The sequence below is a fragment of the Marmota marmota genome, unplaced genomic scaffold (genome assembly GCF_001458135.2).
Source record: "Marmota marmota marmota unplaced genomic scaffold, marMar, whole genome shotgun sequence".
Classification (NCBI taxonomy): domain Eukaryota; kingdom Metazoa; phylum Chordata; class Mammalia; order Rodentia; family Sciuridae; genus Marmota; species Marmota marmota.
The window spans coordinates 27553985-27575793 of record NW_026000019.1 but is presented as its reverse complement, the minus strand read 5'-3'; the positions used below and the strand labels follow the sequence as shown (position 1 = coordinate 27575793).

General features: G+C 41.3%; 1 protein-coding gene across 1 annotated transcript; it reads left to right on the top strand.

Annotated features, from left to right (window-relative positions):
* The first annotated feature begins 3435 nt into the window (after positions 1-3435).
* LOC107147495 (starch-binding domain-containing protein 1-like) lies at positions 3436-4615 on the top strand. Its single transcript, XM_048810174.1, is given in 3 exon segments — positions 3436-4003; positions 4006-4383; positions 4386-4615. Coding segments are annotated over 3 exon segments (1041 nt in total). The 3' UTR covers positions 4481-4615.
* Positions 4616-21809: the final 17194 nt, after the last annotated feature.

Sequence of the window (21809 nt, the reverse complement as noted above, 5' to 3'; positions counted from 1 at the left end):
ATTCAAGAACAACAACAACAAAAACTCAACCTTCCATCCTCCTGCCTCAGTTCAAGTTGAATTCAATTAACAAATGGGCAGAGGCCAGGGGGGAGCTCAGTGGTAAGGGCTTCCTAGCATTGTCAAGTGCAAGTGTTGGGTGGAGTGGCGGAAAGCATAGTGCTCATACTGAACTTCAAAGGGTAAGTCCTATGATTGGTTTGTACATGCTCAAAAAACATGCAGAGCACTTTTCAGTCTGAGACCTGCTTTCATTGGAATATAGATGACAGGCTATTTGTTCTGCTTGTGCAGATTCAACCAACCTTAGATCCAAAATATTCCCAAAAAAGTTGCATTGGTACTGACTATGTACAAATGTTTTCTTTTTTTTCTTTTCACTATTCCTTAACGGGATAACAGGGCTGGGGACATAGCTCAGTGGTAGAGCAGGTCTAGTGTGTGTGAGGCATTTGGGTTCTATCTCCAGCTCCTGCCAAAAGAATACAGTGTAACAACTCTTTACCTAGTGTTTGCACTGTATCAGGAGCTGTAAGCCAGTACATTTAAAGTATATAAGGGGGCTGAGAGGTCAAAGTTCAAAGCCAGCCTGAGCAACTTCATGAGCTACTCAACAATTTAGTGAGAACCTATCTCAAAATAAAATTTTTAAAAAAGAAAAAGGACTGAGATGTATGTAGTTTAGTGGTAAAGCACCCCTGTGTTCAATCCCCAGTACCAAAAACACAGTATGCAGGAGGATGTGCACAGGTTATATGCATGTACTACTCCATTTTATATAAGGCACTTGAGCATCCTCAGATTTGGTCTTGGAACCAGGGAAGGGGGGCATTCTTCAAACCAAGCCCTGGAGGGTACAAGGGATGACTATATCATTCAGTGGGGAGGTGCTGGAAAAGAAGACTCATAGCCCTTACCTGCCTCAAGTCATTGGAAACCACTTACATTTACCAAAGAATCTGACCATTGTGAATAGCCTGTCTGAATTAGGTCAATTTGTTAAGTCCATCATGTACCTTTAGTAGATCATTATCTAGGAGTCTGAATCACAAACCATGGTTCTCCCTCAAATGTCATTTCAGTGGGTCTCATGGTAAAGGTCACTATTAGGCAGCTGAGACAATGTTTTCATTCACTAGTCTGTCCTCAGTGCTTAATAGTGTCTGCCATATAGTAGGTGTTCAATAAAATTTGTTAAAGTAATGCTTTAATACGTAAATGTGGAGCTGAGGATGTGGCTTATTGGTAAAATGGTTCAGTAGCATGCACAAGGCCATGGGTTCCAACCCTACCATAAGAAAGAAAAGACGGAGGAAAGAAGGAAAGGAAGGAAGGAAGGAAAGAAGGAAGGAAGGAAGAAGAAAATTCAAGACCAGCCTCCACACTTTAGGGAGACCCTGTCTCAAAATTTAATAAATAAAAAGTTTGGGGATGTAACTTAGTAGTAGAGTGCCCCTGGGTTCCATCCACAGTACCAAAAAGAAAGGGAGGGAGAGAGTATGGTTAACAGAGCCCCATTCCTCTAGAATGAGTTAGGTGCATCCTAAATACACCTCTATCACCAAGTTTAACGAGCTCCATTTAAATAATTGTTCTGTTGGGGTTTTGCTGGCTAGACTTAATTCTGTTGAGTAGGGTCTCCTTCATCTTTGTATTTCCAGCTCACAGCACAGTGTCTACACCAGAGCTTCTGTAATCGTGCACCATAGCACCCTGGTCTGGAATAAACAGGCTACAGGTATCCCAGGAGATGCTGACAGTCATAAATGTTTCATAGTGATATATAACCCAAAACTGTTTTCACAGCCATTTTAAATTTTTACTTCAGTTAAAATTATATTGGAGTGCCTGATGATGTAGTTCAGTGGTAGAGTGCCTGCCTTAGCATAAGTAAAGCCATGGGTTCAATCCCCAGCACTTAGGAGATTTATATATTTGAATGTTATTCGTATGGTACATTGTGTATAGTTTCTAAATTCAGTACTTATTATCTTGGCAGAAGATAATAAGGCATAACACATAACACCAGAGAACATGTTTTTATTGGCTACCCCAAGGAGCACCTCTCCAGGCAAAAATTATCTTTTTTTGACTCATGATTCAAAGGTCTGCAAGCAGTAGTCTAGCAGGATTCAGAAAAAAAGTGTGAGTTACGAATCAAATCATATAAGATTGCATGAACAAACTGATGAATGAAACCAAAGCACTTGTTTTGCCTTATTAGTAAGTGCCAACCACCAACCTCCCTCAGACTGGATTTTCAAGCTGCAAATAGAACATTGATTATCTTATAGGATTATGAGGCTTAGTAGGGAATGGTATAAGTGAATTTTCAGCTATAAAAATCTAATTACTGATGCTTTGGGCACAAAAAACTATACTACCAATTCCCTAACTGATTACTCTTTCTTAACACTCACCCATTAGCCATAGATCCTGCTCTTGTCAGCAGATTACCATTCACACTTTTTTTTTTCCTTCAAATCACTCTCCAGATTAAAAGCCTTGGGCAGCTACACTTTGCTTACTGAGCCACAAGAACCTTTCATTATCTGGTTGCTACTTCCTATGTTCTCTATGACAGATCTAAGAGCATCCAAGACTCACCTGCGGTACACCAGCCAGCAGGGTGTGTGGTCCCAGGCCAAGCGATATTAGGTAAGTTTACCCAGAGGAGACAACAGCAGCAGCACAAAGGGGAAAATTCAATAGGTGAGGCAGGGAGCCAGAAATCAGAGCTGCAGAAACCCCATCAGCATCAGGTTTAGGGGCAAGGTAAGGACACAGCCACGTCTTTCAGTAAGGATGGACTGACTTCAAAACTACATTGGCATAACACCAGCTAATGCACAGTCAGCTGCAGGTCCAGGTGACTCTCCTAGGTAATTGTTTTCTATGGAGCAACTAGTTCTTCCACCATGAGGTCTTTTGGGTTGCAGAAAGGGAATGACAGCACCTCACTTGTAATTCCAGCAACTCAGAACATTGAAGCAGGAGGACCACAAGTCCAAGGTCAGTCTGGGCAACTTAGGGATACCCTGCTTCAAAAATTTAAAAAGGGCTGTAGGTGTAGCTCAGTGGTAAACTGCCCTTGGGATCTAACCCCAGCACTGAAATAAATAAATAGATAAATAATAAGAAAAAAGAGGAATGACAGATCTGAAAAATGGTGTGTGCTTTGCTTTGCTTCAGGCTAGAAGTGAAATATGTCTGTTCTGTTCACAGATCATTGTCTAAAACTTGTCAAATGGTCCCTTCTAATTGAAAGAGGACTGGCACGTATGGAGGAATCCAAAGATACCACCCACAATCTCTCCCCTCCCTTTACACACATGGAATCTTCTCATCAAGAATTGAAGTCTAGGTGGCTCTGCTTGCGAGATCCGAGCCCTGGTTTGGGTTCTCGTCGTCTCCCGTGGCCGCAGCCTCTCAGCCATGGGCTCCATCTGGGCAGCCCTGCTGGTCGGAGGGGGTCTGGCAGGAGCGCTTTTCGTTTGGCTGCTGCGGGGCGACCCCAGGGACAAAGGGAAGGACGGGGACACGGAGCAGCATAAGAACGCTGATATTGCGGCTCCGGGAAGCGATCAGGGTGCTGGCAGCGGTGGATTGAGCCCCGGACCTTACAAGCAGGAGGTGGTCATCAAACCACAGCATCTTCAAGAAAGCAATGGACATTTCATTTCTGAGACCAAAGGTCTTGGTAACCTACAGGAAGTATCACAGAGACTGCAGAATCCTTCTGGAGAATACTGGGACAGTGCAAGACAGCATGCTCCTGCTAGACAGATCCCAGACACACAGTCTCTAGCTACATCTGAGATGGCTAACTCCAGGGGTTACTCTCAAGTTTCAAGAAATAAAAGCCTTGAATCTCACATAGGAGAATGGAGATTCCAAAAAGAACATGACACACCTGCTAAAGCAGCTACATGGTTTGCAGAGGAGTTGCCTTCTAGCAACTTGCTCATGGACAGAGCAACAGAAGTGAGTCTTGCACAGTTGGACAGCAGGACCTCACTGACCATGAGGACTGGGAAATGGTGTCTAGGCACTCATCTTGGGGAGATGTGGGTTTGGGTGGCAGTCTTGAGGCCTCAGTGGACTGTGGCAGAAGCACTCTTGTGGAGGCAAGAGGTTGGGAAGTCAATGGGAAAACAAAAAAGGTCGCAAGAATGGCTTCAGAATCTCAGCCAGTTAACATCAGATTTCAGGTGCATTACATTACAGGCACTTACAGGCAATTCATCGAAATAACTGGAGACCATGAGAATCCTGGGAGATGGAACACTTACATCCCTCTCCACTATCACCAGGATGGGTTTTGGTCTCATTCTATTTTCCTGCCAGCAGATACAGTGGTGGAGTGGAAGCTGGTGTTGGTAGAGAAGGGGGAGTTACTCGCTGGGAAGAATGCAGCAATAGACTCTTAGAGACTGGTCATGAGGATAAAGTAGTTCAGGGCTTGTGGGGGATTCACTGATTCTGCCTGCCAAAAAACAGGCTGTAGCAGAATGTAGAAAAGGCTGAGGCTATGGAGCACACTGAATAATTTTAAATAAAGGCATCGTGACTCCAAATTTAGCCATCAGAGCTGTTTTGAATTTGCTAGTGGCTTTTGTCTGAAGTCAGAAATATATATATGCAGATAATAAAAAAAAAAAGAATTGAAGTCTAGGGCTGGGGATATAACTCAGTGGTAGAGGACTTGCCTAGCATGCATGAGGTGGTTTTATCCCCAGCACAAGAGAGAGAGAGAGAGAGAGAGGAAGAAGAAGGAAGGAAGGAAGGAAGGAAGGAAGGAAGGAAGGAAGGAAGGAAGGAAGGAAGGAAAGAAGAGTTGGAGTCTAAGCTGAGTACAATGTCACACTCCTGTAATGCCATTGAGTGGGGAGGCTGAACCAGAAGGATCCCAAGTTCAAGACTAGCCTCAACAAATTAGTGAGACCCTGTATTACAGTTTAAAACTTTCATAAAAGACCAATAGGGCTGGGGATGTAGCTCAATGGTAAAGCATCCCTGGGTTTAATCCCTAGTCCAAAAAAAAAGAAAAGAAAAGAAAGAGAAAAAAGAATTAGAGTCTATATCTCCTCTCCATAAATCTGAGCTGAAATTGGACCTCTTTTGATAAAACGTAGTGGAAAAGATGTAGGTGCATCCTGGTCTTTAGGAAGTAGTATTGGTCAGTCACCATGGTGCACACCTGTAATCCCACCTACTCAGGAAGCTGAGCCAGGAGGATCACAAGTGTGAGGCCAGCCTCAACAATCTAGAGAGACCCCATCTCGAAATAAAAAATAAAAAGGCCTTAGAATGTATCTCAGGGGCAAAACGTTGGCCCAGCATGCTCTAGATTGTAGGTTCAATCCCAACACCAGGAAAAAAAAAATGGTGGTACTGGGCCGGGCTGCATATAGGTCAGTGGCAGAGCACTTGTGTGAGGCCCTGAGTTTGATCCCCAGCACTGCAAAAGGTTTTTAAAAAGAAAAAGAAATGGTACTGTCACAGGAGAGTGGGGAGCTGAAGCTTCAAACCTCAGTTCTTATGAAAGAAAATTCATTAAAGTCAGACACCAAAAGTCATGCAAGAGAGCTCTATTATAGGAGAAAGTACAGTGAAAATAAGGGGAAGGGGAAGCAAGGCTCAAGCGGAGAGCATGCTCAAGGGAGAACAGCCAAGGGAACCGTGCCATCTCCTATCAATGTTTGCCTGGAGAGTGGGTCCTCCTTCAGCCACCTTCACAGTCAGATGCTCAGTTTCCCCTTCACGGCAGGGGTGGGAGGTTCTGACCTTGGTTGGTCTTGCACGGAACTTTCATGGTGGCCATCCTACTCAGGGGCACTTCATCTACAAGTCAATGCCATGTTGTAGGCGTTGGGGTCAGTGGCCAGTCAGAATTTACCTAAGTGACCGGCACTACTGAAGGAATATTCCTACCCAGACAAATGGAGACACCTATAGCCATGATTCCTGGCTCCACACCAGCCTCAATGGCCCCTGTCAAGAGTTAGACCCAGTAAGCCTTTTCTTTTGACATGTTTCCCCAATCAGCTCCTTTGCTTCTGTTTATTTTCTGCAAATTAACAGCCACTGTTTGCTTTCTCATACACTTTGAAAGTAGTTTAAAGAAGAATTTGAAGCAATTTAAAGAACACGTGTGGCCTTGCCATGATGACACTGCTCTTTGCTAGCTACTACCTCACAGTACCTTCTGTTTTGCTAGCTTGGAACCCAGTCAAGTTATACAGAAATCCAAGCTGTCATACTGGGGACAAAGGAGTCATGTGATGAGGTCCTGGAGAGAGGGGACAGCACGTGGAAAGAGGGGTATGTAGAGGAGGCCTTGTCTGGCTCTCAGCTGAGTGCAGACACACAAGTGACCCAGCTGGCAATATAGTGCTCAGTCACACACAGAATTCACAGAAATAACCCATGTGTGTATCAACTGATAAATGGATAAATAAACTATTGGAGGTCTGGGGATGTAGCTCACTAGTAGAGCATAAGCTTTGCCTGCATGAGGCCCTGGGTTTGATCCCCAATACCAGAAAAAAAATTAGATTTTTTATGCTAGATGAGTTGGTGTACACCTAAAATCTCAGGTATTAAGGAAGCTGGAGGCAGGGAGATCACCTGAGACTGGTAAGTTAAGGCCAGGCTGGGCAACATTTCAAAATTCCATCTCTTCTACAGAAAAAAAAAAATTGTTTTAAAGATTTTTGTTAGTATCTGTATCAGAAAGAGTTAATCCAGGCCTAGGACCACCCCTGCTGACCAGCAGACCTAGCCTGGAACCCAGGCCCAGACCTAGGACCGCACTGCCAACCAGCAGACCACGATGGAACCGAGGCCAACCCCACCGCCATCTTGGGACACTGAAGCCATTGTCATAGCCCTCCCCACACAGTAGCCTTCACCTTGGGACAACAGATAGGGCCTGGAGGCAGCTGCATCTCCACACAGACAGCCCACCCTTTCAGCCCCATCTCTGAAAGTGGTTGCATCCATATTGGGACACCCCCACTGCTATCTTGAGTTGTCTCTGCTACCACCTTTAATTGCAGGAGCATTTATTGTGTGACACTGGCAGGGCTCTAGGAGCCCAACACCAAGGTGAGATACAGGTAATCTGCAAGGACACTATAAGATTATATGATAGAAACTGTAATATCTCATATCCGCACTGCAAGAAAGGAAGACATACAGAAAACATGAAAAAACAAGGGAAGAAAGTGCCCCAAACAAACCAGCATACTATAATAATAGAATCTATGGATAATGCAGTTGATGGAATGTCAGAGAAGGAGTCCAGGATGTACATTATTAAGATAATTTATGAATTAAAGAATGATTTAAGTGAACAAATACAGGCAAAAATTGATCATTCCAACAAAGAGATAAGAGAGTAAATACAGGCAACCATTGATCACACCCAAGAAAGAGTAAGGGAGCAAATACAGGTAGCAAAAGACTACTGCAAAAAAGAGATAGAGATATTGGGGGAAAAATCAGAAATCCTTGAAATGAAGGAAACAATAAAACAAATAAAAAAACTTAATAGAAAGCATCCCAAAAGACTAGATCACTTGGAAAACAGAACATCAGATAATGAAGAAAAAAATATACAGTCTTGAAAATAAAGTTGACCACACATTGAAGATGGTAAGAAATCATGAACAGAACATCCAAGAATTATGGAATAACTTCAAAGACCAAATCTAAGATTCTTGAGATAGAGGAAGGCACAGAGATTCAAACCAAAGGAATGTACAATCTCTTCAATGAAATAATGTCAGATAATTTCCCAAACATGAAGAATGAATTAGAAAAATCACATATAAGAGGCATACGGGAGAATAAATGTACAAAATTACAGCACTTCTACACCAAGAAACATTATAATGAAAATTCCTAGCATACATAATAAGGACAGAATTTTAAAAGCCATAAGAAAAAGGAATCAGATTACATATCTGGGAAACCAATTAGGATCTCTGCATATTTTTCAACCCAGACCCTGAAAGCTAGAATATTCTGGAACAACTTTTACCAAGTTCTGAAAGAAAGTGGATGCCAAAATTAAGATTTAGATTTGAATGAAATAAAAATATTCCATGATAAACAAAAGTTAAAATAATTTACAACTAGAAAGCCTGCAATACAGAACATCCTCTGCAAAATATTCCAAAAATAAACAAAAATGACCAGGAATACAGATCATGTATCAATAATAACACTGAATATTAATGGCCTAAACTCACAAATCAAAAGACATAGACTGGCAAATTGAATTTAAAAAAAAAAAAAAAGAAAGAAAGAACCAACAATATGCTGCCTTCCAGAGACTCATCTCATAGGAAAAGACATCCACAGACTGAAGGTGAAGTTTGGGAAAAAACTTACCACTCACATGGACTAAAGAAATAAGCAGGGGTTTCCATCCTCATGTCAAATAAAGTAGACTTCAAGTCAAAGTTAATCAAAACAGATAAAGAAGAACATTTCACACAGCTTAAGGGAACCATACATCAACAAGACATAACAATTATAAATATATATTCTCCAAACAATGGAGCATCTACATTCATAAAACAAATTCTTCTCAAGTTCTAAGAGTCAAATAGACCACAACTCAATAATTCTAGGTAACTTTACCACACCTCTTTCACTGAGTAGATCTTCCAAACAAAAGCTGAACAAAGAAAATAGAACTTAATAATACAATCAATAACTTATACTTTATTGATGTTAGTAATTTAAGTTTATATATAAATATTTTGTCCATCAACAAGTGAATACACTTTCTTCTCAGAAGCACATGGATCCTTCTATTAAAATAGACCATGTATTTTGCCACAAAGCAACTCTTAACAAATAAAAAAAGTAGAGATACTACCCTGCATTCTATCAGATCATAATAAAATAAAATTAGAAATCAATGATAAAATAAAAATAGAAGCTATTCCAACACCCGGAGACTAAATAACATGCTATTGAATAAACAATGGGTTGCAGAAGACATCAAAGAGGAGATTAAAAAATTCTTAGAAGTAAATTAGAACACAGATATAACATATCAAAACCTCTTGGAAACTATGAAGGTAGTTCTAAGAGGAAATTTCATTGCATGGAGTTCATTCTTTAGAAGAATAAAAAGTCAACAAATAAATGACCTAATATTGTTTCTCAAAACCCTGGAAAAAGAAAAACAAACCAACATGAAAAGCAGAAGACAAGAAATAATTAAAATCAGAGCTGAAGTCAATGAAATTGAAACAAAAGAAATAATTGAAAAAAATTGACAAAATGAAAAGTTGGTTCTTTGAAAAGTAAATAAAATTGATAAACCTTTAGCCACGCTAATGAAGAGAAGGAGAGAGGAAACTTAAATTACTAACATCCACGATAAAAAAGGAAATATCACTACGGACACTACAGAAATACAGAAGATAATAAGAAATTATTTTGAAAATTTGTACTACAATAAAATAGAAAATATTGAAGACATCAACAAATTACTGGAGTCATATGATTTTCCCAAACTGAATCAGGATGATATACACAAGTTAAACAGAACATTTTCAAGCAATGAAATAGAAGATGCCATCAGAAGCCTACCAACCAAGAAAAGCCCAGGACTAGATGGATACATAGCTGAATTCTACAAGACCTTCAAAGAAGAGCTAGTACCAATACTCCTCAAATTATTTCGTGAAATAGAAAAACTTATTCTATGAGTCCAATATCACCTTGATTCCAAAACCAAAGTCAAAACATCAAAGAAAGAAGACTTCAGATCAATATCTCTAATGAATATAGATGCAAAAATTCTAAATAAAATTCTGGAAAATCGAATGCAAAAACATATCAAAAAGATAGTGCACCATGATCAAGTGGGGTTCATCCCAGGGATGCAAGGTTGGTTCAACATATGGAAATCAATAAATGTAATTCATCACATCAATAGACTCAAAGATAAAAATCATATTATCATTTCAATAGATGCAGAAAAAGCACTTGAAAAAATACAGCACCCCTTCATGTTCAAAACACTGGAAACACTAGGGATAACAGGAATCTATCTCAACATTGTAAAAGCTATCTATGCTAGTCCCAAGGTCAACATCATTCTAAATGAAGAAAAATTGAAAACATTCCCTCTAAAAACTGGAACAAGACAAGGATGCCCTCTCTCACCATTTCTATTTAACATAGTTCTTGAAACTCTAGCCAGAGCAATTAGAGAGAGAAAGAAATAAAAGGGATATGGATAGGAAAAGAAGAACTCAAACTGTCACTATTTGCTGATGACATGATTCTATACCTACAGGATCCAAAAAATTCCACCAGAAAACTTCTAGAAATAATAAGTGAATCCACTAAAGTAGCAGGATATAAAATCAACACCCACAAATCAAAGGCATATCTGTATATCAGTGACAAATGCTGTGAAAGAGAAACAAGGAAAACTACCTCATTTACAATAGCCTAAAAAAAAAAAAAAAAAAAAACTTGGGAATCAACTTAACAAAATAGGTGAATGACCTCTACAATAAAAACTGTAGAATGCTAAAGAAAGAAATTAAAGAAGACCTTAGAAGATGGAAAAATCTCCCTTGTTCTTGGACAGACAGAATTAATATTGTCAAAATGACCATACTACCAAAAGTAGTATGGTCAGATTTAATGTAATCCCAATCAAAATCAGTGGCATTCCTCATAGAAATAGAAAAAGCAATCATGAAATCCATCTGGAAAAATAAGAGACCCAGAATAGCCAAAGCAATTCTTAATCAGAAGAGTTAAACAGGAGGCATCACTATACCAGACCTTAAACTATGTTACAGAGTCATAGTAACATAACAGGGGTGGTACTGGCGCCAAAACAGATATGTAGCCCAATGGTACAGAAAGAAGACACAGAGACAAACCTACATAAATAAATAAATAAATCCTGGGCTTTTCTTGGTTGGTAGACATAAATATCTAATACTAGACAAAGACACCATAAACATACATTGGAGAGAAGATAGCCTATTCAACAAATGGTGTTGGGAAAACTGGAAATCCATATGCAGCAAAATGAGATAAACCTCTATCTCTCTTCATGCACAAAACTCAACTCAAATTGTATCAAAGACCTAGGAATTAAACCAGAGATCCTGTGCCTAATAGAAGAAAAAAGTAAGCCCAAATCTTCATCATGTTGGATTAGGCCCCAGCTTCCTTAATAAGACTCCTATAGCACAAAAAATAAAATCAAGAATCAATAAATAGGATGGATTCAAACTGAAAAGTTTCTTCTTATCAGCAAAAGAAACAATCAGTGAGGTGAACAGAGAGCCTACAGAATGGGAGCAAATTTTTACCAAATGCACATCAGATAGAGCACTAATCTCCAGGATATATAAAGAACAAACAAACAACCAAACAAACAACCCAATCAGTAAATGGGTCAAGGAACAAAACAGACACAATAAAAGTTGTCAAGGATGTGGGGGAAAAAACATTCATGCATTGCTTGTGGGACTGCAAATTGGTGCAACCAATATGGAAATCAGTATGGAGATTCCTTGGAAAATTTAGAATGAAACTACCATTTGACCCAGCTATCCCACTCCTCATTCCATACCCAAAGAACGTAAAAACATCATATTACAGGGATGCAGCCACGTCAATGTTTATAGCAGCATAATTCACAATAGCTAAACTGTGGAACCAACCTAGATACCCTTCAGTAGATGAATGGATAAAGAAACTGTGGTATATACACAATGGAATATTACTTAGTATTAAAAGAGAATAAAATCATGGCATTTGCAGGTAAATGGATGAAGTTGGAGAATATAATGCTAAGCAAAGTAAGCCAATACCAAAAACAAAAAACAAAGGCCAAATGTTTTCTCTAATATGTAGATCCTGATCCATATTGGGGATGGGGGGAGCATGGAAGGATGGAGGAACTTTAGATAGGGCAAAGGGGAGGGAGGGGAAGGAAGGGGATAGGGAGGTAGGAAAGATGGTGGAATGAGATGGACATCATTACCCTAAGTACGACGAATGGTGTGATTCCACTTTGTGAACAATAGAGACATGAAAAATTATGCTCTACATGTGTACTATTAATTGAAATGCATTCTGCTGTCATATGTAATAAGATAAATAAATATATTTAAAGTTTTTTAAAAAGAGTTAATCCAAGAACTTTATTTACCTGAGATACTTTTATCTATATTACAAAGTAACCTTTATTCACCATTTCCTCCAATAATTTGCCCCAGTACCCCTAGAAACCCTGAATTCTTACTTATTTTTGTAGCTCAAGATGATGTATGTTTATATGCATTAAATATATATTACAGATGCTGGGGTTGTGGCTCAGTGGTAGAGCATTTGCCTTGCATATGTGAGGCACTGGGTTCAATCCTCAACACCACATAAAATAAATTAATAAACAAAGATATTTTTAAAAAGAAATAGACCATATATATAAAATTTCTCTGGCTATCTGCTATGTATCCATAGCCCATCCGTACATGGGTACATTCTTTTACTTTCACTTTCCAAGGTCATATATATAAGGAGTTAAACCCAGGGGCACTCTAGCACTGATCTTCATCCCCACATCCCAGCCCACTTTATTTCTTGTGCTAGTCTCAGACTTGTGATCCTTCTGCATTCACCTGCAAGTTTCTGGGATTACAGGTGTGAACCACCATGCCTGGCTTAGTATTTCTGTTTTAATTCCTGCAAAAAACAAAAAAGTAACCCAAAATNCCATTCTGGACTGCCCAGGGGACTCTCATTCTGTTGTATAGAATGGAGACTGCCACAATTCATGAACTGCAGATGAAAGCCAACTACTGGTTCTTCAACCCACCGCACCTTAAAAGAAAGAAAAAAAAAGAGTACAACAATTTAGCTATAGATTTAATTGGCCCTGGATGGAACCCAAGGCCTGGCTCATACTAGGGGCAAACTCTACCAAAGAGCCAGACCCCCTAGCTGTGAGGATTTTGTTTTAACAGAATACTTTGATCTGATTATTTGGAGAAACTTCCTCTGAGAACAGAGTAGAAGTTACTCTTTTGTACAGAAAATTCACATCTTAAAAGGAAATCTCCATTTGTCTTACTCTCTGTACCCAGAAGGAAAAGTAAATCACTAGACTCTAATCAACAGAGAAGGCACTGATTTAACTCTGCATAATAAAACTTACCCTTATTCACCATACTTTTCCTGTCTGTCTTTCCCAAATCAGCTTTCCCCACAAACCCTTTCCTTTCTTTAAGCGGAAAATAGTATTTAAAATATTTGAAGTCACCTGTTTGAGATTGACTCATTTCTCTGGCTATCTGCTATGGATCCACAGCCCATCCATGATTTCACTTTCCAAGGTCATCAACCACAGTCCTAAATGGAAGCCAGGAGTGGTGGTACACACCTGTAATCCCAACAACTGGGGATACTGAGGCAGGAGGGGATAAGTTCAAGGCCAGCCTGGCAACTGAACATGACCCTGTCTTAAAATAAAAAATAAAAGGACTGGGGATGTAGCTCAATGGTAGAGCACCCCTGGGTTCCATCCACACTACTAAAAAAACAAACTGATCAACTTCAGGGCTGTAAAGACCCCAGCATACTGTTTTCTGATGCCAAAGAAAGGACTTGAAGGACTCAATGAAGAGGGTTGGAACATTTTATTACGTACACCCTGGCAGCAGGCTGGGATATAATGCAGGGCTGCATGACACCTACAGGCAGGAGTGAGGCAAGCTCACTGTGCATGTGAGTTTCTTCAGACATTTTATGGGACATTCTTTTACTTTACAACCAAGGACACCCTGCTTTGATCCTCACCTAAATATGAGACAAGGGAAGTGGCCACTTTCCTCTCTCTACTTCTTTCCATATCATATCCTTTAGAGTATTCTTTATCTCACTGCCCAGAACAATGAACTTCCCTAGGTATTGACTAGTACTGGAATACAAATTTGTGTTGTTCAATAGCTAAGTTAGGGTAGCTGCCCTTCAACAAATGAATGGATAAAGAAAATGTGGTATATTTACACAGTGGAACTTTAATCAGCCATAAAGAAAAATGAAATTATGGAATTTGCTGGTAAATCAATGGAACTGGAGACTATCATGCTAAGTGAATTAAGCCAACCCCAGAAAAACTAAAGGCCAAATGTTCTCTCTGAGATGCAGATGCTAACACAATAAGGGGGCAGAGGGATAGAGGTACTTTGAATTAGACAAAGAGGATTAAAGGGGAATAAAGGAAAGAGAGGGACATTGGGAACAGTAAAGACAGTAGAGTGAATCACACACATTACTTTCCTATGGTCATATAGGAATACACAACCAGTGTAACTCCACATCATGTCCAACCACAGAATGGGAAAAGAATGTGAAGTTATACTCCATGTATGGATATTATGTCAAAGTACATTATTTTGTCATATATAACTAAAAAGAACAAATAAAAATTTTTAAAAATAAAGAAGACACTAATTTTTATACTTAGAATAAAATAAAATAATAAAATCAAAAATGTAAATAAACAAAATGCATGCAGTTCTGAGTAGCATAGTGATAGCGTCATGTCAGCCCATTACTTCCCACGGGGGCCATGAAGCAGCCCCACTGTATACACCACTGCCCAATAGTCCCTTGTGGCTGTTATCAGATCAGATCAACTCTGGTATTGCTGCCCCTCCCCCACAACCATAAGCTAAAGCTATTGCTACTGTAAGGAAAGAACAGAATTAAGGAGATAAAGAGAGAGGAAAGGTTTGTTTATTCAGGATAAACTACGGAGGTGGGCCCAGTGGAGACTGAGACCCACTTTCCAATTACAGCCTGGGGTCCCTCTAGGGGCATGAGGGAGTGGGGGAATTCTGCAGTTAGGCCAGGCTGTTGCTAGGGGTCGGCAGGAAGGATCCTTTTGGTCGCACCTCCACTCTTTGAGGTAGTCACTGTTCCATGTTGAATCAGGTGTTTTCAGGACTTCAGACCCAGATAACCATTTCCTTTGGAGTATTGTTTGGGTTTTAGGGTCAGGTTGAGTCAGAGTGACCTTGAGATGACTTATTCTAAGTTTCAAAATGGTGTTGCCTGTGTTAAATTCTTCCTAACAGTTACCAAGACCCAAGTCTGATTGCTCATGATTTAAAAGCAAATACTCCTGGGAGGTGAGAGTTGTTTGTTAAGGAAATCAGCTGGAATCCTGAGTAGATGAAGGGGACTATCATCCCCCGAAAAGGCCACCTGGGAACTCAGGTAAGCAAAAGGGCTTCAATGGAGAGGGAGAGGAGATATAGGGGGCAACGGGCAGGAAGGGCACTGCCTGGTGGGGTCTTCACCATCCAGGGCATGGATTTTTTTCTTCATTTTGTGGCCAGAAACTTGCAATTGACCCTGACTCCTAGAGCTGTAATTCTTTAGACAAACATATTATCTCCTCCACCCCCAAGTTAAACATCACAGCAATTTACACATTTTGTGTTAGTTGATGCAGAGAATGAAAGACTAAAGGGGTGTTACATATTCTGATGTTATCTGAAGGACAACAGATGTTCTAGGTTCTGTAAATATAGAGAAAGATTATTTAGCAATTTACAGTTTAATCATTTAGGTGCAGCTTTTCTCTAGAATTTAGAACATCAGGCAAAGTGGGAATAAGCAAATTTACAAAGGGAAGCTCCCAAAGGAATGGCCACTGTTAGACTATGGCATCAGGTTCTTACAAAAAGAAAAGGCTTTACTGGGGCTGGTCATGTGGCTCCGTTGTTGAGTGCTTGCCCAGCCCGCTTGTAGGCCCTGGGTTCAACCCTTGATACTGGGGGCGAGGGAGGAGAGAAGGCTTTATTGCACAACCAGTCAGCAAGGAGACCAGGAGCTATAATCTCAAATCTGCCTCCTTGATCAATTGCCAGTGGGGGTGTTTATACGAAGGAAGAAGTAGCTTGTTTATTAGATGGCAAGAAGGGGAGTTTGAGGGTCTTTTGCATGCATGTAAATGGCTATTATGTTTCTTCACAGGTTGCATGGGGGATTTTTTATTTTTAGGATTTTTTTCTTTTTTTGAATTGAATTGGATTGAACCCAGGGGCACTTAACCACTGAGCCAAATCCCCAGCCCTTTTTTTTATTTTGTTAGAGACAGGGTCTTCCTGAATTGTTTAGGGCCTCTATTAGTTGCTGAGGCTGGGTTTGAACTCTCGATCCCCCTGCCTCAGCCTCCCAAGTGGCTGGGATTACAGGTGTGCCCCACCACATCTGGCTGCCTGGGGAGTTTTGAGTTTGTGAGGTCAAAAGGTCATGGACAGAGTACCAGGCTTCTTCTGCACATGTGTTTTTGTATTTTTGTTGTTGTTGTTTACAACAATGGGGACTAAACCTAGTGGTACTCCATCCACTACATCCTCAGTCCCTTTATTTTTTATTCTGAGACATGTTAGTAATACCTGGGTGCTGCAAGGAATCAAACGCATGCTCAGAAGTAGTTCGGCAAACTTTACTTCTGCAGAAGGGCAGGTTACCAGAGAGGATCCAGCAGGCAAGCACACTTGGGCTGGCCATTCACCTGTTTTTATCCCTAACATCGTACTACCCCCTGCTCTGATAGGAGGAGCTTGGGGTTACAATCTCCAAGATTGGCAAATTTTAAAATTGGGTGAGCAAAGGGAAGGGTTACAGTTAAAATGGCTACAGTTGGATTCTTTGAATCCATTTCTATGCTTCCAGGTTTCTGTGCTATACAGGAGCTGAAAAAAACTATAGGGGGAACCCTAAGCATCCTGAAAGCCAGGAAATGGTGACATGTTGGCCTGGATGGGGGAGCTGGCCAGGGCAAGAAGACGCGAGTAGAGTGAGGTTCTGCTGGTTCTGCTCTTCTGCCAGGGACAGATGCCAAGAAAATTGGAGCAGGAAGCAGGAGAGATGGCCTTCTCTGAACAAGGCTGTGCTGTTTGGATCCCATGCTCACTAGAGAGCCAGCTTCGCACACCTGTCAGGACCTCTGAGAGTGAGCCATGAACCATTGAGCATTGGTGTCCATCAGAAGCCAAGTCTCCTTAGGCTCCTGTGATATAATATGCCATAATTCTGCCATTGTCACTCTGGGAGGGACTGAGTGCAGAGCTTTACTGGGCCTCTGCACAGTTCCTGATTTTGCAGCTGGATTGCTGGTTCACCACTGGCCTCCAACGTGGGCAGGATGATCAAGATGGAGAAAAGGAGCAAGCAAGTGTGGGAAGCTGAGGTGGACCCTGTCACTGCTGCTCTCACCATGGGTAAGGTCGGCTGTGTAGCTCCCGGGGAGAGTCTGGAAATAGGGTCTTGGGGGGCACTGCCTTCCAGCAAGAGGCCTGCCCTTCGGAATAGGAAGCAGCATCTTTGATGCCCTACTGTGCCTGTCTAGTTATCAAGCCCAGGAGGGTGGACAGCTCTTGAGAGAAATGCCCACGACCCTGCCTCTTGACGTTCACACTGTTGGGGCTCTGAAATTGGCACCCCGAAGCATGGCACTTTGGAAACAGAAGCAGCCTCTGATGTCTTTCTTTTCCTCTATCCTCCTGCCCCCACTCAACCCCTCAGGAAAGCTCGAGACACTAGAATTCTGAATTTCTGTTTTTCAAGGCAGTTCATGGGAACTGGAGCCCCTTCCCCCAAATCAAGCTAATCCCCCCTTCTTTGTCTTGGAGCTGGCCACAAACAAACGCTCTGACTTCCCTTGTCTGGTAGTAGATCACAAGACCCCCATTTCAGAAGAGGCCCTGCCTGTCCCCAGGAGGACAGAAGGCTGCACAAAGAGGCCAAGAAGAGCCCCAGAGCCATGCTGCACAATCACACTTTGACTGCCCTGCTCCATGGGACCCTCTGTCCTTCCCACATGAATCTTGTGGGGAGAGCAACCCCACCAGGGTCTGAAGGAAGATTTGACCAAGCACAGCAAAGACCCTGGGCCTCAGACAAACACTCTGCAGGGTTCAGAGTGTTTCCAGCAACCAATGAATGGGCCACTGGATCAGGAATACTGAAGCTTGGCTCTTATCTTCATTGCAGTGCTGTAAGAAGCCCAGGGCTCGGGAGAGACCATGGAGCAGAGAGCTCAGCCATGCCTGAATTTCTGAGCCATGAAACCCAAGATAAGTGTGTGTTGTTTTACATAACAAAGTTTTGGGGAGCACTGCTACACAGAAATAGATGGTAACACTTACAGACTCTGAGCAGCCTGATATCCTGGGAAAGCAGGACCTGAAAATCTCAGTCACAGCACAAAGGACTGGCTGGGTGAATTTGAACTTTAGACAGGGTGTCTTTTTGGTCTACCTTGGGTTCTTAGACCTCCTTGAAAAAGTAACAGGGCTTTCTTAAAGTCCCCTAGATTTGCTTTAATGCCCTCCCAGTCACCTGTTGGGGGAAAGGTTGTGAGAAGAACTAAGCACTCAGCACCAGGTACCACACAAAAGAGCCCACAGCAGCTTGTGATCACCTTTCCTTAGGCCAGAGAGGTATACAGGATACTGACAGGCTACACAGGCTGTTTGGGGGCCACAGGTGACTCATTAAGGGGATGACTCACAGGAGAGTCATCTCTGGACCCTCCAGCAGGGTCCAAAGGCAACCTCCTAGTGTGAGGAGGGCCAAGTGACCCTGTACCCACCAGAAGATGCAACTGGTTTGCTGGAATCATTCTGCAGAGGCTGCCTGAGAATGACAGGAAGTGCCTGGCCAGGAGACCAGCTCTGCAGTGGCAGGATGGAAGGGGACTTAGGGTTAAGTAATTTGAGTCCTTTAAAGTTTCCCCAGATGTCAGGGCCACATAGAATATTAGGCCTTAATTTTAGGACCTATGTTCTGTTCAATGAATAAAAAGTAATTTTCGTGAGGGAAATAGGGTGATATTAGAGAACAAAACTGGAAAGGTGACTAGAAAATAAGTCACATGGGAATGTTCACCTCATTTGGTGGCTTTTTGTGTTGTTCCCTTCCATCTCTTCCTGGTGAGCATAATTCGCATAATAATTTATTATTATTATTATAATCATTTTTGCACAAACCAAAAAAGTTTTAACCCCTTTTTTTCGGCATGATTGTTCACATTTGCATTTTTTGTGTACAAGTAAACATTCCTTCATCTCAATTTAGTTCAATGCCGCAGTCTGGCTGGGCACAATTCACGAGCCACTTGTCAAGCAGAAACGAACTTTATTTTTAGAACACATGCCACACCACACAAGCTCTTCAGGAATTCCCTCAGAGCCCAACTGCCACCACCGGCTTCCAGCGAGCCTCTCAACACCCCCTCCTCCATCTCTTGAGGCCAATTGGCTGGGTCCCGTGGGCAGAGCCAAAAGAGCCCCCCATTGAGCAGCTCCGTGGTCTGAAAGGGCGGGAAAACAGCCCAATGAGCATCACAGCAGAGGAGCCAATCAGCTGCAAGTTTGCTGGGGCTGCTTCAGCTGTGGCTCTCAACATACATGTAAACATTCCTTCATCTCAATTTAGTCCAAAGCATGAAAAGAACCAATGTGTAATTAATTGCTGTTCTTCACAGGATGGAATGAAAGGCAGTGGGATTGGGTCGGTTGTTACCAGAACCTGAAGGTCTTTTCCACTTAATAGGGACAGACTAGATGGAACCCAGTGAAAGCCTGCAAACCCAGATTGAGTCTTCATTTTCCATTCTTCCAGCATGTTCTGCTTGAGTGTTCTCTGCTGCAAAGAAGGAGCTGGAGACTGAGGGAGAAGAATAGAACCAGCACCACCATTTCTCCAGCTGGGGTTTCCTTGAAACACTGTGAAGAAAAAATAGTCGGCTGTCCCTCAGTGTCAGGAGGATGGGGTCTGGGCAGGACCCTAGGGATAGTCGGCTGACCTTCAGTGTCTATGGAGAACAGGGTCTAGGAGGACTCCTGGGGATGTGCACATTCATGGCTGTTCAAGCCCCTTATGTAACTGCATCTGCATAACCTACTCCTGTACCTAAATGATAGACAGCTTGCTTCTCACCCCTAAGACAGAGGGAATGCTGGGTAAATAGCGGCTGCACTGTGTTGTTTCGGGGAGAGTGGCAAGGAAAAAATGCCTGAGCACATTTTTTTTTCTAGAATACTTTTCATCTATGGTGGATTGAATAAACAGTTGCACACAGAAAAAAAATGGCTACAATTGGATCTCAAAATAGCTACAATTGTATTTTACATCCCAATTAAGGCTAAATACTATATTTTAAAAATGGACCACGGGAGTTTCTATTTCTCACACACAGGATCTCACTAAATTGCCCGGGCTGACCTAGAATTTGTGATCCTCCTGCATCACTGAGATTACAGTAGGTACACTGTGCCCCGCAAATGTCCATCCTGAAAAGCCAGTTTCATACTATCCTTAGGTGGGTTCTAGAAGCTTTTCCTGAAACAAAACTTAAGAACTTTGTTATTTGAGAATTTATGTCTGAGCCATGCCTGGTAGCATACACCTGTAATCCCAGTGACTTGGGAGGTTGAGGAAGAAGGATCACAAGTTCAAGGCCAGCCTCAGCAACTGACAGAGACCCTGTCTCAAAATAAAAAACAAAATATATATGTAAAATATATACTTTAAATAAAATTTCTTTTTAAAAAATGTATAGACTTACTATCCTAAGAGAATTGTTTTGGAGTTGGGTGTGTAGCTCAGCAGTAAAGCATTTGCCTAGGTTTAAATCCCAGTACCACAAAAACAAATAAGTAAAGATATATAGATAGATAGATAGATAGATAGATAGATAGATAGATAGATAGATAGACAGATATAGATATAGTTTTGTTGTTTTGTTTTGTTTTGTTTTTTGTTGTTGTTGTTGTTTTGTTTTTTGCTTTTTGTTTTTTGTTTTACTGCTGGGGATTGAACCCAGGGGCGCTTAACCACTGAATCACACCCCTAACACTTTTTAGTTTTTGAGATGGGGACTCTCCAAATTGCTTGGGGCCTCACTAGTTGCTGAGGCTGGTCTCAAACTTGTAATCCTCTTGCCTGAGTCTCCCAAATCTCTAGGATTACAGGCATAAGTAAATATTTTTAAATTGTTTTTAGTTCCAATCCTCCATCCATTTTTGACTACATGACGTTTTTTTACATAGCTGTAATCATAAAATGAATGTAATTTTGCATTCTGCTTTTTCTTGATATGTGCCCCAAAATCATAAAACATTTTTCATGTTTCTACACGTTCTTCATAATCATCATTTTTACCTGGAATTTTTTTTTACCTCTCATAGTGTCTCCTACCAGAACAAACTGTGCTCCCAAACCATTGCCTGGCCTCTGTGCTTGTAGGCTGTTGGCACTAAAGCAGGTTGCATGGTGAGGAAAAAAAAGTATTATCATTTTAATAGCTGCATAGTATTCCATTGGTTTACATGCTCTAACTTAACAATTTCCTTGTTGTTGAAAACTTATACTCGGGGCTGGGGATGTGGCTCAAGCGGTAGCGCGCTCGCCTGGCATGCGTGCAGCCCAGGTTCGATCCTCAGCACCACATACAAACAAAGATGTTGTGTGCGCCGAAAACTAAAAAATAAGTATTAAAAAAATTCTCTCTCTCTCTCTAAAAAAAAAGAAAACTTATACTCTTACAAATCATGCTACAATGAATATCTTTTATATTTATATATATAATCTTTTGTTTCTTTTTAGTTATTTCCTTAGGGTTTGTTCCCAAGAGAGGAATTGCTGAACTTCATGGAGTGAATGATTTTATGGCTATCGAAATATGCTGCTATTATGTGCTTCAGAAAAGGTTTTGACAACCAGTGGTC